Source organism: Eleutherodactylus coqui, chromosome 11 (genome assembly GCF_035609145.1).
Source record: "Eleutherodactylus coqui strain aEleCoq1 chromosome 11, aEleCoq1.hap1, whole genome shotgun sequence".
NCBI lineage: Eukaryota > Metazoa > Chordata > Amphibia > Anura > Eleutherodactylidae > Eleutherodactylus > Eleutherodactylus coqui.
Genome location: NC_089847.1, coordinates 54,381,889 through 54,395,337, shown reverse-complemented (window position 1 = coordinate 54,395,337; position 13,449 = coordinate 54,381,889). Strand labels below are relative to the sequence as shown.

Genomic DNA, 13,449 nt, shown 5'->3' with positions numbered 1-13,449 from the left:
GACTTTATTTCTAGTCCTTTAGTCTAGAGTAGACGCTAGACCAATTCAACCCTTTTAACTGGTTTGTGCTATATACAGTAGGTTTGTGTGTGCATGCATTGTACATGTAAAATATATATTGAAAGTGAGTTGGTAGTGCTCAAACTTTCTGTTTCCTTCACTGTCCTACAAATCGTTAAGATAAACCCTATTCTGTTAAGGTTTTTTTTATATCACTATGTGAATTAATAAGTTTAAATACCAGGAAACAGAAAACTGGTTTTTAAAATCAGAACCGTAGCGAAGGGGGAAGGGAGCCATGGCACTCGCCCCAGGCGCAGTCAGGTAGAGATGTGCAGCGAGCAGCGCAGGTGGGAAGAAGACTGTTTTACTCCTCACGTCTACACTCCTCTGCAGGAGAGGCAAGTACCGTATGTCTAATGTGTATTAAATTTGTGCGTTTGTGTTAAGTTACGTATTGAATATTTTCCTTGGGTGAGTTAATGCCTGGCTACAGCTCTGCTTACAACCAGTTTAAGACCAAATAGCATCAGGAAGACTATATGACTGACCTAAGGCAAATTCAAGCGGCAGTTAAAGATTTTCTTTTCAATGCAATGAAAGCACCAACCTGAAATTACAAACCCGAAAAACCTGCTGTGAACTACCTTAGGTAAATATGTATTCACAATGGTCATTCATGTTACAATTGTACATTAAATGCAGATTATTCTGATCTATTATGGTTTTCAATTTGAAGACTGTTTATACTTCTGAAATCTGCGTTGTGCCATAGTTATATAGTTACCTATTGACATTAATCTTGGTGTCTTACTTTGGTTAAACACTATCAATAAGTCCTAATGTTTTATATGTATTGTACCTACAACAATAAATATTTTAGTAATATTTAGTATAATGTCACATCACTTGTAGATTCTGTGACAAGGGACATTAAGCTGAATAGTAGAGCCGTTCCATATGTGTCTTGTAATGGCAGCATCATGTATTAATAGCGATCAATAATCATCAATGACATCCTATACCTCTATAATAAGCTTGGCATAACTAGTTGGCACATAATATATAAAGTCACAAATTCAAGTTCACAGGAGAACTACTAAGCTTCACATTACTTCACATTACTTCCACACAATGCCAATGCAGAAGAAACTATTTTACGGCAGTCATCTTAGCAGCTATAACAGTTATCATTTCGTTAGTGATTGAGGCTTATTTATGATAAATTTATATAGCACACTAAAGGCCCATTTAGACAGAACAATTATCACTCAAAAGCCATCTTTTGAGCGATAATCGTTGTGTGTAACTGCACTGACATTGTGCAGTTTTCGTTAAGCAGTCGCTTAACGACTTATCAGGAATTCCCAGCGGGATACAGCTGATACTATTGTTTCAGCTGTATCCCGCTTCCTGAACACAGGCTGGGTATGAAGAACACAGTGGTCCAGCTCTGTTCTTCATACTCCACACAGTTTGCTCAGCTGTATACCAGCTGAGCGCTCCGTAAACAGCCGGGGTATGAAGAACACAGCGGTCCAGCTGTGTTCTTCATACTCCACACAGTTTGCTCAGCTGTATACCAGCTGAGCGCTCCGTGAACAGCCGGGGTATGAAGAACACAGCGGTCCAGCTGTGTTCTGCATACCCCGCTGTATATCAGCCTGGCGCTCCAAGCAGAGAACAACTGGATGCAGAAGACAAGCGGCCCCACTTGTCTTCTGCATCCACCACTCAGAGCCTAAGGTGATCGCTCAATGTTTAAGCGATCACCTTGTGCTTAAAGGCACACAACAATTATTGCTCAAAAGTCGCTCAAAAGACACCTGTGAGCAATAATTGTTGTGTGTAAATGGGTCTTTACATTGGGCCCTGTCCAAATCAGGCTCACAATCTAAATTTCAAATTTACCTATCATGATTTTGACAGGCGATACATGCAGTACATGCCATTCTCAATTGACAGCCCACATATAGGTTTTTCACAATTACTAAAAGGTTTGAAGCCTAATTTTTTGACTCAGATTGTTCCTGACTATTCTGCTGTGTCCACTGATATTGCTTCTAAACATCTGTATAGTATTTGAATTTAGACTGGATTAAGAATTAAGAGGGCACTAACTTTTCAGAAAACTTGTACTCAACTACAAGCTTGTGCTCTCATCGTTTCTGTAATATACTTGCGTTCATTTACTTTATTAACCCTTTCTAATCCAATTTGTATCCTGGTTTTCCTAGGGGGCTTACTCTTTTTCTGCCATTATACAATGGCGCTATCTGCTGGCTAAAGCCAGTACTGCATGAGGTGACAGGTTGGATAGGCTTCGACAGCAGAGAGGCTGGCAATATACAGTAAGAGAACCCAGACAGACGTCTTCCAACATTGGAGCTGTACAGCCTTAAATCGTAATGTCTTTAGACGTCAGACAGTGGATTGGAAAGGGTTAATGTAAATCACATATGAAGTGGCTGCCACTAGGGATCTCCCTTACAGCTTCTCTGCAATCCATAGAAATCAATTGAGGAGAACACCTGGAACTAATATGCCATTTCAATCGGTGTCTCTGTGCCACATGCAGATGAACATGCCTTGCAGGTGCAAAAAGTGCAGTAGAATATGCCAATGTGCTCACAAAAAATCATTGTTCATTCTGTAAAAGCACAGCGCTCATTCGTGAGCAAGTACACATACACTCATGTGAAGCCAACCGAAACGTTGTACGGATTTGTTTCAATGACATTTAAAGGGGTTGTACCAAGATCAGAACTTATCCCCTATCCACAGGACAAGGGATAACTTACTGATAGCAAGGGTCTTATCACTTAGACCCCCGCCGATTTTGAAAACAGAGGTCCCAAGTCCCCCTTTGTCAGTCATTTCTCACTCCACAGTGATGTCAGAATGAATGGAGGGCTGGCCGAGCATGTGTGATCTGCACTCCATTCATTTCCATGAGGCTGACTGAAAAACCCAAGCGCTTGCCTCTCAGCTATGTCTACAATCCCACTGAATGTGAATGTAGCATTAGTGTACTTGTACGACCAGTTTTTTGTTCAGTCTCCTTCCCACTGCAAGAGGTGCAGCAACTCTGCGGTGAGGAGGACAGGGGACACGGAACCCCCATTCTCAAGATCAGAAGAGATCTCAGCAGTGAGACCCCAAATCAATCAGCAAGTTATGCCCTATTCTGTAAATGGGGGATAACTTGTGATCCTGGTACAACTACTTAAATTTTTGGAGTTCTTAACAATGGCACAATGTTTTAGATCAGTCACAGACAATAATGCATACATCACAGAAGGGGAAATCAAGAATTAAAAGGAATTACAGAAAATGGCCGTTACTTACTGACTGAGGAGTGCATATAGATGCATCCTCCTCTCACCATGCAGGTAGCTGACTACCAAATGGAGGAGCCAATAACACCTGTGCGGGACACCGATAAAACAACCACTCACACTGCCTCCTGATAATGAGGGGGGTGGATGCTTGGCGTACACTCCCACACATAGTGGATACAAGGTGCCAGACCATTAGAGACCCAGCACACAAGGTATTTAGAGCTACAGTAATTGCTGGAATGAACTTTCAAGTCCATATACAGCCCATCAGTTAGCTCTAAATTGAAGATTTTAATAGCAGTTGTGTTAAAGTGCTTTTTGGCTGGATTCACACAGCCGTATGTGAGTTGTGCAGCGTCTGAAGAGCGGGCCCTAGCCTAGGAGACAGCGGGGATGAGTTGTAGGCTTGTCACTCTGGTACTACTGTCTCCCACCCGGAGGGTACCCAGGGGCACGTCCAACAGGGCCATGGGCAGGCTATTAAAGCAGTGGGTAACCGGGGACTGAGTTGCCTTGGTTCTTCCTTTTTGTTGTCGCGGGTGACACCACCGTTCTTTCCTCTGCGGTGAAGCTGGATGATGAAATGATAGTCCCCACACACAGATTATAGTTGAAAACAAAGCTGAGAACGGTCGGCAATTTTGCTTTACTTGGAATATTAATACTAAACAGTTCAACAGTACATAGGCCAAAGCACAGCACGGGTATAGGCAAAGTTGGTAGTGATACAGGGAGGCAGAACACAGGATGAATATCGGGCCCGCAGTCCTAGTTATTTGTGCAGCTCCGCTCCTGGAAAATAACACACTCCTTTCCTCTCCAGACTGTCAACCTGTTAACACTCACTCTTTCAGACGCCTCTCAGTGCTGCATGGCGAACTCCTCTTTCTCACAGGGTCTTGTAGTTATGCTGAGGTCTCCTGAGATCAGATATGTCCAAGGGAGACAGGTGATACCTTTCGGCCTCTTCCATTCTCACTTCCACAGTGCTTCAAAAACACATAGACAGATATTCCAAGTGTCTTGGCTCTCCAAGTGACTCCAACCAGACTCCTTGCAGACTGACAGACTAGACCAGGGGTCCCCAACTCCAGTCCTCGGGGACCACCAACAGGTCATGTTTTCAGGATCTCCTATAGTAAGAACACCTGTGGCAATGTCTGAGGCACTGACAATAATTACATCACCTGTGCAATACTGAGGAAATCCTGAAAACATGACCTGTTAGCGGTCCCTGAGGACTGGAGTTGGGAAATACTGGACTAGACTATTTTAGATTAGACTACACTACACTACTTTGCACTCACACTCTGCAAACATTAATATAAAGCATGGTCAGGTGACCACAGACTCACAACACAAAAGGATACATTTCCAGACAGAGACAGCTCATTTGCAGACATTACCCCTTTCAGCACTGCAGAGATGCACCATATACACTTCATGCATACAGAAGTTGCTGACAATACAAGTGCACAAGACAAACATGAAAGACATTCTGAAGTGGCCTATAGGTCTGGGTCACTACAGTTGCATTGGACAGCACATGGACACCTATCTGTGTGCTCTTCAATTTCCACGGACACTGCATATTGCATTTCAAAATGGATGAGAATACAACATGTAGGGTTTTCTTTCTCACACAGGCTACTATGGGGCTGTGTGCTGTCCATAGAATACACAGACAGCACATGGCCCTAAAATATGGCCATGCAAATTGGTCCTTAAATCTAATTCCAGGCTCCCTATTACCCAGGCTGAAGTACACGATATACGTGGCAGTTACCTGATCAGCACTTTAGGGAGTTTTTACAGGTGGTGCTTTCTCCTAGTGTTTTATGTTTTTTTTTTTAAGCTCTATGGCAAGATGTTAGCTATAAGGCAACAGGGATATAAAATGCACTAAAAATGCGAAAAAAATGTTATAAATAGAGATGAGCGAGCATACTCGCTAAGGGCAATTACTTGATCGAGCATTGCCCTTAGCGAGCATCTGCCCGCTCGGGAGCAAAGATTCGGCTGCCGGTAGTGGGGGCGGGGAGTGGCGGGGGAGAGCGGGGAGGAATGGAGGGGAGATCTCTCTCTCCCTCTCCACCCCCCCCCCCCCCCCGCTCCCCTCTGCTCATGGCCGCAACTCACCTGTCACCCGCATCGGCAGCTGAACCTTTTCTTCCGAGCGGGGAGATACTCGCTAAGGACAATGCTCGATTGAGCAATTGTCCTTAGCGATTATGCTCACTCATCTCTAGTTATAAACACTCAAATGTTTTTGTCATTTTTTTTTCCAGTGAAAAAACACTTGCTGTAAATCAAAGTGTGTTGTGATTTTTTTTTTCTGATGTTTGTACTTTTTACTATTTTTGCTTTATTTTCTCAAAATGCAACCTTCTTTCGGTGTATTGTTCTTTTTTAAAACATTTTTATGTGCGATTGTCTATAGAAAAGAAAGCAGATATGCTAAAAATGTATGTCACACCTAGAGCATGCAGCATTCTCAAACCAAATGCAATGGACCAAAAAATGCACTGGCTTATATCTGCCAATTTTAGGGTTCTTTTAGATGAGCCGATTCTCATTTGAACGAGCTAATGATGTCACAGTTAGCTCGTTCGCCCTCCTGCAACCTGTTTAGATAGGGAAAAGCATCGTTGACTTTATCAAAGGAGTATCGTTCAGTCTTTTACAGTTGCTATATAAGGGCTCTTACCCACTTGTGTTTTTTTAACGCTGCGATATCACTGCGTTTTTTAACGTGATTGTCAATGGGACTTTCTAATGTTAAAAACGCATCACACAAAAAAAAAAAATCGCAAAGCACAAACTTGCGATGCGTTTTTAACATTAAAAAGTCCCATTGACAATCGCGTTAAAAAAAGCAGTAATTAAAAAAACGCAAGTGGGTAGGAGCACTAAGGGTGGTTGCATACGGGCAAAAAAACGTGCATTTTTGCCACGATTTTTGCCTGCTGCGATAGTCAGTTAAAAAGCAGATTATGAAACCAATGATTGTCAATGGGTTCTTTTCCACTTCCGATGTTTTTTTTCACTGATGTTCTGGTGATAAAAAATTGTGGTATGTTCTATCTTTCTGCATTTTGCAATTTTTTTTTATCTCCCATTGTATTCTATGGAGCGTTTATCACATCGCAACGCTGCAAACATGCAATGCGATGTGATTATAACATTAGAAACCCCATTGACTTTTGCGATAAAAAACCGCACGATTTTATCGCAGGTGGCAGCGATGCGAGATTATTCTCTCAAAAAAGCATAGCTGACACCCACAACGCAGTGAATTAAAGATGCGATTTTGCTGCAATTTTCTCAAAGCAAAAATGCGATCACCTGTGTGGAATTACCCTAAGTGAAAATGTGAAAGACTGAGCGAGTGCTGTTTAAACTATAACAAACAATAAGTGAACGAGCCAACAGTAGTTTTTATGCCTGCAGAAAGTAAATGAGGAGCAAAAAGCGATCGATTCCCAGTCGTTGTTCAGTCGTTGGCTTGCGTTTAGACCAAACATTCATCATTCACTTCCAGTTGTATGGATGATTTTTTGAACAATAAGCGGTCCATCTAAAAGCGCCCTTACAGTTAGGGCTTATCCACAGGAGCCTATATCGGCCGCCGTTTCCACAGCCGGCCAATATATGCTACCATCTTAGCTTTATTCCCCCTCCCCCCCCCCCCCCTCACTGCTTGTCTCTTCACCTCCAGCTGTTTGCAATCGGAGGAGGTGTTCTGGGGAAGCTTACCTCTGCCCCCATTCTGCCCCCTTCCATTGCTTGCTGCAGACAATGGACGGGGAGGGGCGGGAGCTTATCTCCCCCCTTCCCCCACCCCACCCCCTCGCATTGCAAACACCTGGGGGGGGGGAGAGGCAGAGGGCCGGTGAGGGGGGGGGGGGGGGGAGAATGGGAAGACACCTCAGATGGTAGAGTATATCGGCCAGCCGTGAAAACGGCGGATGATATACGCTCCTATGAATTAGCCCTTAACGTGCTCAGAGCCATTTAAAAAAAATGCCAGAAAAATGCCAAAAAAGCAGCAGCTTTAAAAAAAAAAACCTGTGTGACAAGTTTTTTTTGTTTGTTTTTTTTTAAAGCAGCACATTTTTTTTCAGTTTTGACCCTGGCAGTTGTTGCCACATTGTTTTGAAGCAAAAAATGCCATGTCAAGATGTTAACTGTAGGTCAATAACAAATTACGAAATATATTATAAACAGTAATTTTTGTGGCTTTTTTTTAACTTTTGGGTGCTATTTTTTGTAAATGGCAGCAGGCTAAGGGTGTAAGGGTGCATTCACACGACTGGGTTTTCACGTCCAGCCGATATATGGCATCTCTCTCTGCAGGGGGAGGAGGCTGGAAGAGCCGAGAGCAGTGCTCTGAGCTCCCGCCCCCTCTCTGCCTCCTCTCCACCCCCTACACTATTTTCAATGAGGCGGGGCGGAGCTAATTCCTGAAACTTAGCCCCACCCCCGTTCCGCCTCCTCTCATTGCAAATAGTGCAGAGGGGCGGAGAGGGGGCGGAGAGGGGGTGGAGAGGAGGCAGAGAGGGGGCGGGAGCTCAGAGCACTGCTCCCGGCTCTTCCAGCCTCCTCCCCCTGCAGAGAGAGACGCCGTATATTGGCTGGGCGTGAAAACCCAGCCAATATACAGTCATGTGAATGCAGCCTTATGTTGGAAATGATCTTTATTGCATGTCTGCATGATCTTCATATTGTGCTGATCCGCTGCTAAGAGCTGCAGGAACAAAAATAAGGCCTGTTTTAGATTTTGTTTTTTTTTGGTGGATGAGAGAAATGGATGACATGTGGAAGTAAACAATGAACACGTGGACTGTATACTGACATCATATAGAACTGCAAACAGATGAAAATTAGTGCCTTATTTGCAGACACAACATGGATGAGTTTTTAAAAGACTGCGTAGATTTGACCGAACATAAAGGATATTACGGAGTTGTAGATCCTTTCATCTATGTGTTGACTAGGCATTATTTACATACTGTGTGGCACTGTCTTCACATTTTCAGCTCAAGAACAATCTATGAAAAGTAGATGGAGCAGATTGACTGCATTCCTCACAAGTTCAAACAAACGAACCGTCTAAACAGTTTTCAATTTCGGCTTTCTTATTCCAGTGAACCATTTTCTTTATAATAAATTAATTCTTGAAAATCTTCTTTGCTGTTTTACTTTATGGGAAATGGTGACTAGGGGATATTTAGTTATCAACTAGAGATGAGCGAGTATACTCACTAAGGTTAACTACTCGACCGAGTAGTGCCTTAGCTGAGTATCCTCCCGCTTGTTTCTAAAGATTCGGGGGGCGGGGAGCGGCGGGGGAGATCGGGGAGGAACGGAGGGGAGATCTCTCTCTTCCTCTCTCCCCCCGCTCCTCCCTGTTTACCGCCGCAACTCACCTGTCACCCACGCCGGCAGCCGAATCTTTACAGAAGATCGGGAGGATACTCGGCTAAGGCACTACTCGCTCGAGTAGTTAGTCTTAGCGTGTATACTCGCTTGTCTCTATTATCAACTAATAGAAATATTCCAATATCATCCAAAGCTCCAATATAGAGAGCTCACATATGTCACAAGCATGAAATTTCCATTTTTTATGCTTTCTAACAAGTTTGTGGTGCAAGAATAGTGATGATCTATAACCTCATCTGCTCCTTGAATTAGGGTGGCTTCACACGAGCGTGTTTTTGTGCGTGCATACGCGCGCAAAAAACCACGCGTCTATTAGCCCCAATGCATTCCCTATGGTGTGTTCACATGTCCGCTCTTTACAGGCATGTGTCTACAAAGATAGGACATGTGTGCATCATAGTGAATGCACGCATTGTTTTCAATGGAGCCACGGCTGCTGATGGCACGCCTGAATTGTTTTTCAGGGAAGGGCTTTACATATAATAAATAAAAAAAACAAACCAAAAACTTACCTGTCCGCCGCTGCCGTGTCCCCCACGGCGAGGAAGAACACATCTACCACATGCGGCAGATGTTCCGTTCATCCCCGCTAGTAAAAAGAATTCCCTGCTGCTGCACCTGCCACATATGTGACAGATTCAGCAAAGGAATTCTTTAATTCCCTACAGCAGCTCTCACGCATGACAGCTGCAGTAGAGGATCCTGCTGCCGACACCCTGTCATTGGATTTCAGAGAAGGGCTTTAAATATAAGCCCTTCCCTGAAAAAAACAGTAAAATGAGTGTAAAAAATAAAAAAAAATAGATACTCCCCTTCCTTCAGCTGCCGAGGCTCAGCCACGTCTTCTCTGTGCTGTCCCCGACTCTGTAGTGCTGTTTTTCAAGAAGGCGGGGATTTAAAATCCCCGCCTGCTGAAAGAGCTGATTGTGATTGGCTGAGGTGCTCAGCCAAATACAGGCAGCTCTCGCCTGTCATTGATGGATCTCCTGCATCAGTGATCACAGCTATCCCTGAACACTTACAATTAATTTCTATTGTGAGATAATACATCTGAGTCCAATATATATAAGAAATTATATATATATATATATATATATATATAATCAATAAGCGCAGCAAATCCTGCTTTACAACATGCTGCCTGCAGAATAGGCAGCATCGTCAAGCCAATTGGATCCCAATGGAAGACAAAACATCATATATATATGGTTGGCTCGACCATGCTACCCATTCTGCAGGCAGCATGTTATACATCAGGATTTGCTCAGTAGACTGATATATACCTATGTGGGAATAGATTCAGTAAAACTTGTATTTTATTCATTTAAATCCCTGCCTGTTCTGCACTTCGAGGTCCAACGGGCGGTCCTATCAGTAATTGACAGCTAGTTCTGTATGGCCAGTTGTACACAGAGACTCATACAGACATGCCTGCTGACAACCGAGAGGGATTTAAAGCTACTGAAATCAATTCTAGAGTGCCTTGTAAAAGCATTCACCCCCTTGGTATTTTCCTGTTTTGTTGCATTACAACTTTGAATGGCTTTTAATTTATACACTGTGTATCGGATCTGACAAAATAGTCAGGCTGTTACAGAATGAAAAAAAAAAACCTTGTTGGAAAATAAAAAATGAAAGGTTCTGAATGTGGATGTATTCACCCCCTCTGCTATGAAACCCTTAAGGCTCAATTAGACGGAATGAGTGACGGGCAAACAATGTCTGACACTAGTCCCCACACATACTAGCTTCCCTGCACCTGCACGGGAGCTACTATCATTGGCTCACAGCAGGGCAGCTGGAGGTGATTTCTCTCCTCGCTCTCCCCTGCCCCTCTCCATTGCCTTAACATAGTGGCCGTTCAGTACTGAACGGCTGCTATTTACACTGCTAGTATTAGTATTAACATTTCCAGCCTTTTGTTAACCCTGCCCCAACTTTCTTGAGATGTGTTGCTGCCATCAATTTCTAAATGAGTTGATTTAAAAAAATATATATATAGAAAAATGTCTCACTTTGAACTTATGTTCTATTTTATATTCTGAATAAAATATGCTTGTATAAGATTTCCAATCATTGCATTTTTTTTCTTAAAAGTTAAATCACATTTTAAATAGTGTCCAAACATTTTTTCAATTGGGTTTGTAATACAACCCCCCCCCCCCCCCCCCCCCCAAAAAAAAAAGAACATTTTAATTCCAGCTTTTAATGAAGTAAATTGGGAAAAAAACCAAGGGGGGGCGGAGAGGGGGGAGGAGTAAAAACTCACAAGGCACTGTACTCTGCAGTACTGGTATATAATGTCCTTTCATGATGATATTATTGCTTTGTGTGTGTGTGTGTGTTACAGACAGGAAACAATCTGCATTTTCTCTGTACACAGTGTATGCTACAGAGCATAACAAGATGCTCCTCTAATCAACTCAATTAGAGATAAGACCTGCATGCAGGAAACTTAGTGATAAGTGTCAAAACAAATGAAATTGACAGAAACAGTGTTACTTCCTGTACAAATACAACAGCTTATTCTGAAAAGTCATCTGGAAAGTTAGGTACACTTCATGTTTTTTTTTTCTAATTTGCATAGTATACAAGAAAGGAGTTATATGGCAGTTGATCAAAGTAACATAGCTAAACCCATAACAGATAATATCTATTCTGTGGGTGCTCAAGATGAAAGAGACCAAGAATCCCAACTTTCAACAATGCAAGGTAAGATGCCTTTTTCTTCATGCAAGTGCAGCGTCTAAATTGCAAGGTGCTATTGTTGGAAAGGTGATGTTTACTTTCTGTCTTAAAGGCCTGTGCCAAGATATAAAGTTATCCTCTACCCATAGGATAGGTGATAACTTTATGATCAGTTGGGGTCTGACCCCTGAGACCCCCACTGTTGCTGAGAATGAGGGTCTCTAAGGTTCCTGTCTGAATGGCTCTACAAAAATAAAGAACCTGTCTGGCAGCACCTCTACCTCTCATTTTAAATAACCTTTCTCAAAGTTTTTGGGCCCTAAACTCATGTCTGGGACTCAAGCTTTTGACACCTTTTTCTTACATTTTCACCTGTCTGAATGGAGCAGAGGATGCAGTTGCTCGTCGATGCTCTAGTCATTCCAAAGACAAATTGAGTAAAAGCGCTAATCAATCTCTGTCATTGGGATTAATGGAGCACCATACATGCACATCCTACACTTCATTCAAGCACAGACATTTGGGACCACCGTTCCCACAGGATAGAGGATAAGGTCTTAGTTTGGCACAACCCCTTTAACGTTACCTTCACATGGGGCATAAATCCTACAGATTTTCTGTGCACTGCATATTGTAAAATCTGCATCATTTACAGCAGCAGCATAGTAGATGAGATTCTACTCAATCTACATACTAAAAAGAAAATCTGCTGCATAAACTGAGTTTTGAATGAAATCTATGGTAAATCCACACCAAAATCCACTTGCAATACATGTGGAATAGTTTTAAAGTACAAGCAATGTGGATGAGACTTAAAGAAATTTCTTCTACATGCTGTGGTAAAAATCTGCAACATAAATTGACCTGCTATGCTGTGGATTTTGAATCCACAGCATGTGGATTTTCAGCACAAATTTCACCCTTTGCAATACTAAGGCCTCCCTCACACAGACATTTCTGCGGTGTTGCTGAAAGCGCTGCTATTTAAATCACAGCGTTTTGCATGTTTTACTTTCGTTTTCAGCCGCATCCTGATGAGGAGCGCTAAACGCTCAAAAATAGAACATGCACCGCTCAAAAATCGAGCGGCTGTCTAAGGTTGCCTGAGTGGTCCCATTGAAAACAATGGGAGCGTTGTACCGCGATTAGCACAGTAAAAACGCCTTAGGGGGGCCTAAGGGAGAAATTAGCAGCAAATCCGGAGCATTTATATACCAAAATCCACAGTAAAGACTGTTGTAGATTCACTGTGGATTTTCTGCTGCAAATATTCTACAGTGGATCAGATGTGGCCTTACCCTTAAAGTGCCCATACACACTGCAGCTCCTTCATGGCAACCACACACAGATTAATGTTCATTTCTGGCCACGGTGTCTGTTGTTTTCATAGGAAATATAGTGCTGCCAGAGACCCCCCCCCCCCCCACACACACAAGTATGAACAGAGTGCAAACTATATAATGTATTTACACGCCCAGTAAGGCCATATTCAGATGCAATGCAATTGTTATAGACTTCCTGTGTGAATTCTGCATGGAAAATCTACAAGTCCAATTCATGTGTATGGAGTTTTCAAAATTCACAGCATGCCTGTTTTGCTATGGTGTTGCCCAAGAACCACCCCTTCTAAAGTCCCAATGTAAATGCTAATCTGCAAGACTATTGGAAGGAATACTCCTTATAGTGCTTTCACTCCCTGGAGACGAACCACTGAGGCACCCCATGGGGATCTGTCATACAATGCATCTAGCATGTTGTATCTCCCCTTATGAATGGAAGTTTGTTTTTCAATGTCAATCCCAAAATAAAAATACTGTATATACTTGAGTATAAGCCAAGTTGTTCAGCACATTTTTTGTGCTGAAAAAGCCCCCAAAGGCTTATACTCGAATGAGGTAAAAAAAACAAACAAAAAAAAAACAAAGAAATGCAATACTCACCTCCCAGCCAGCGTCTGTGTCCCCGGCGCAATGGTCTC

General features: G+C 42.7%; 1 protein-coding gene across 1 annotated transcript in view; it reads left to right on the top strand.

Moving 5' to 3' along the window:
* Nucleotides 1-344: 344 nt before the first annotated feature.
* LOC136582865 (transmembrane protein 272-like) overlaps nucleotides 345-13,449 on the top strand; it is a 67,050-nt gene continuing 53,945 nt past the window's right edge. The window contains exons 1-2 of the mRNA XM_066584142.1: nucleotides 345-401; nucleotides 11,371-11,495. Coding sequence (XP_066440239.1) covers nucleotides 11,390-11,495 — 106 coding nt within the window. The 5' untranslated portion in view covers nucleotides 345-401; nucleotides 11,371-11,389. The remainder of the gene's footprint in view (nucleotides 402-11,370; nucleotides 11,496-13,449) is intronic.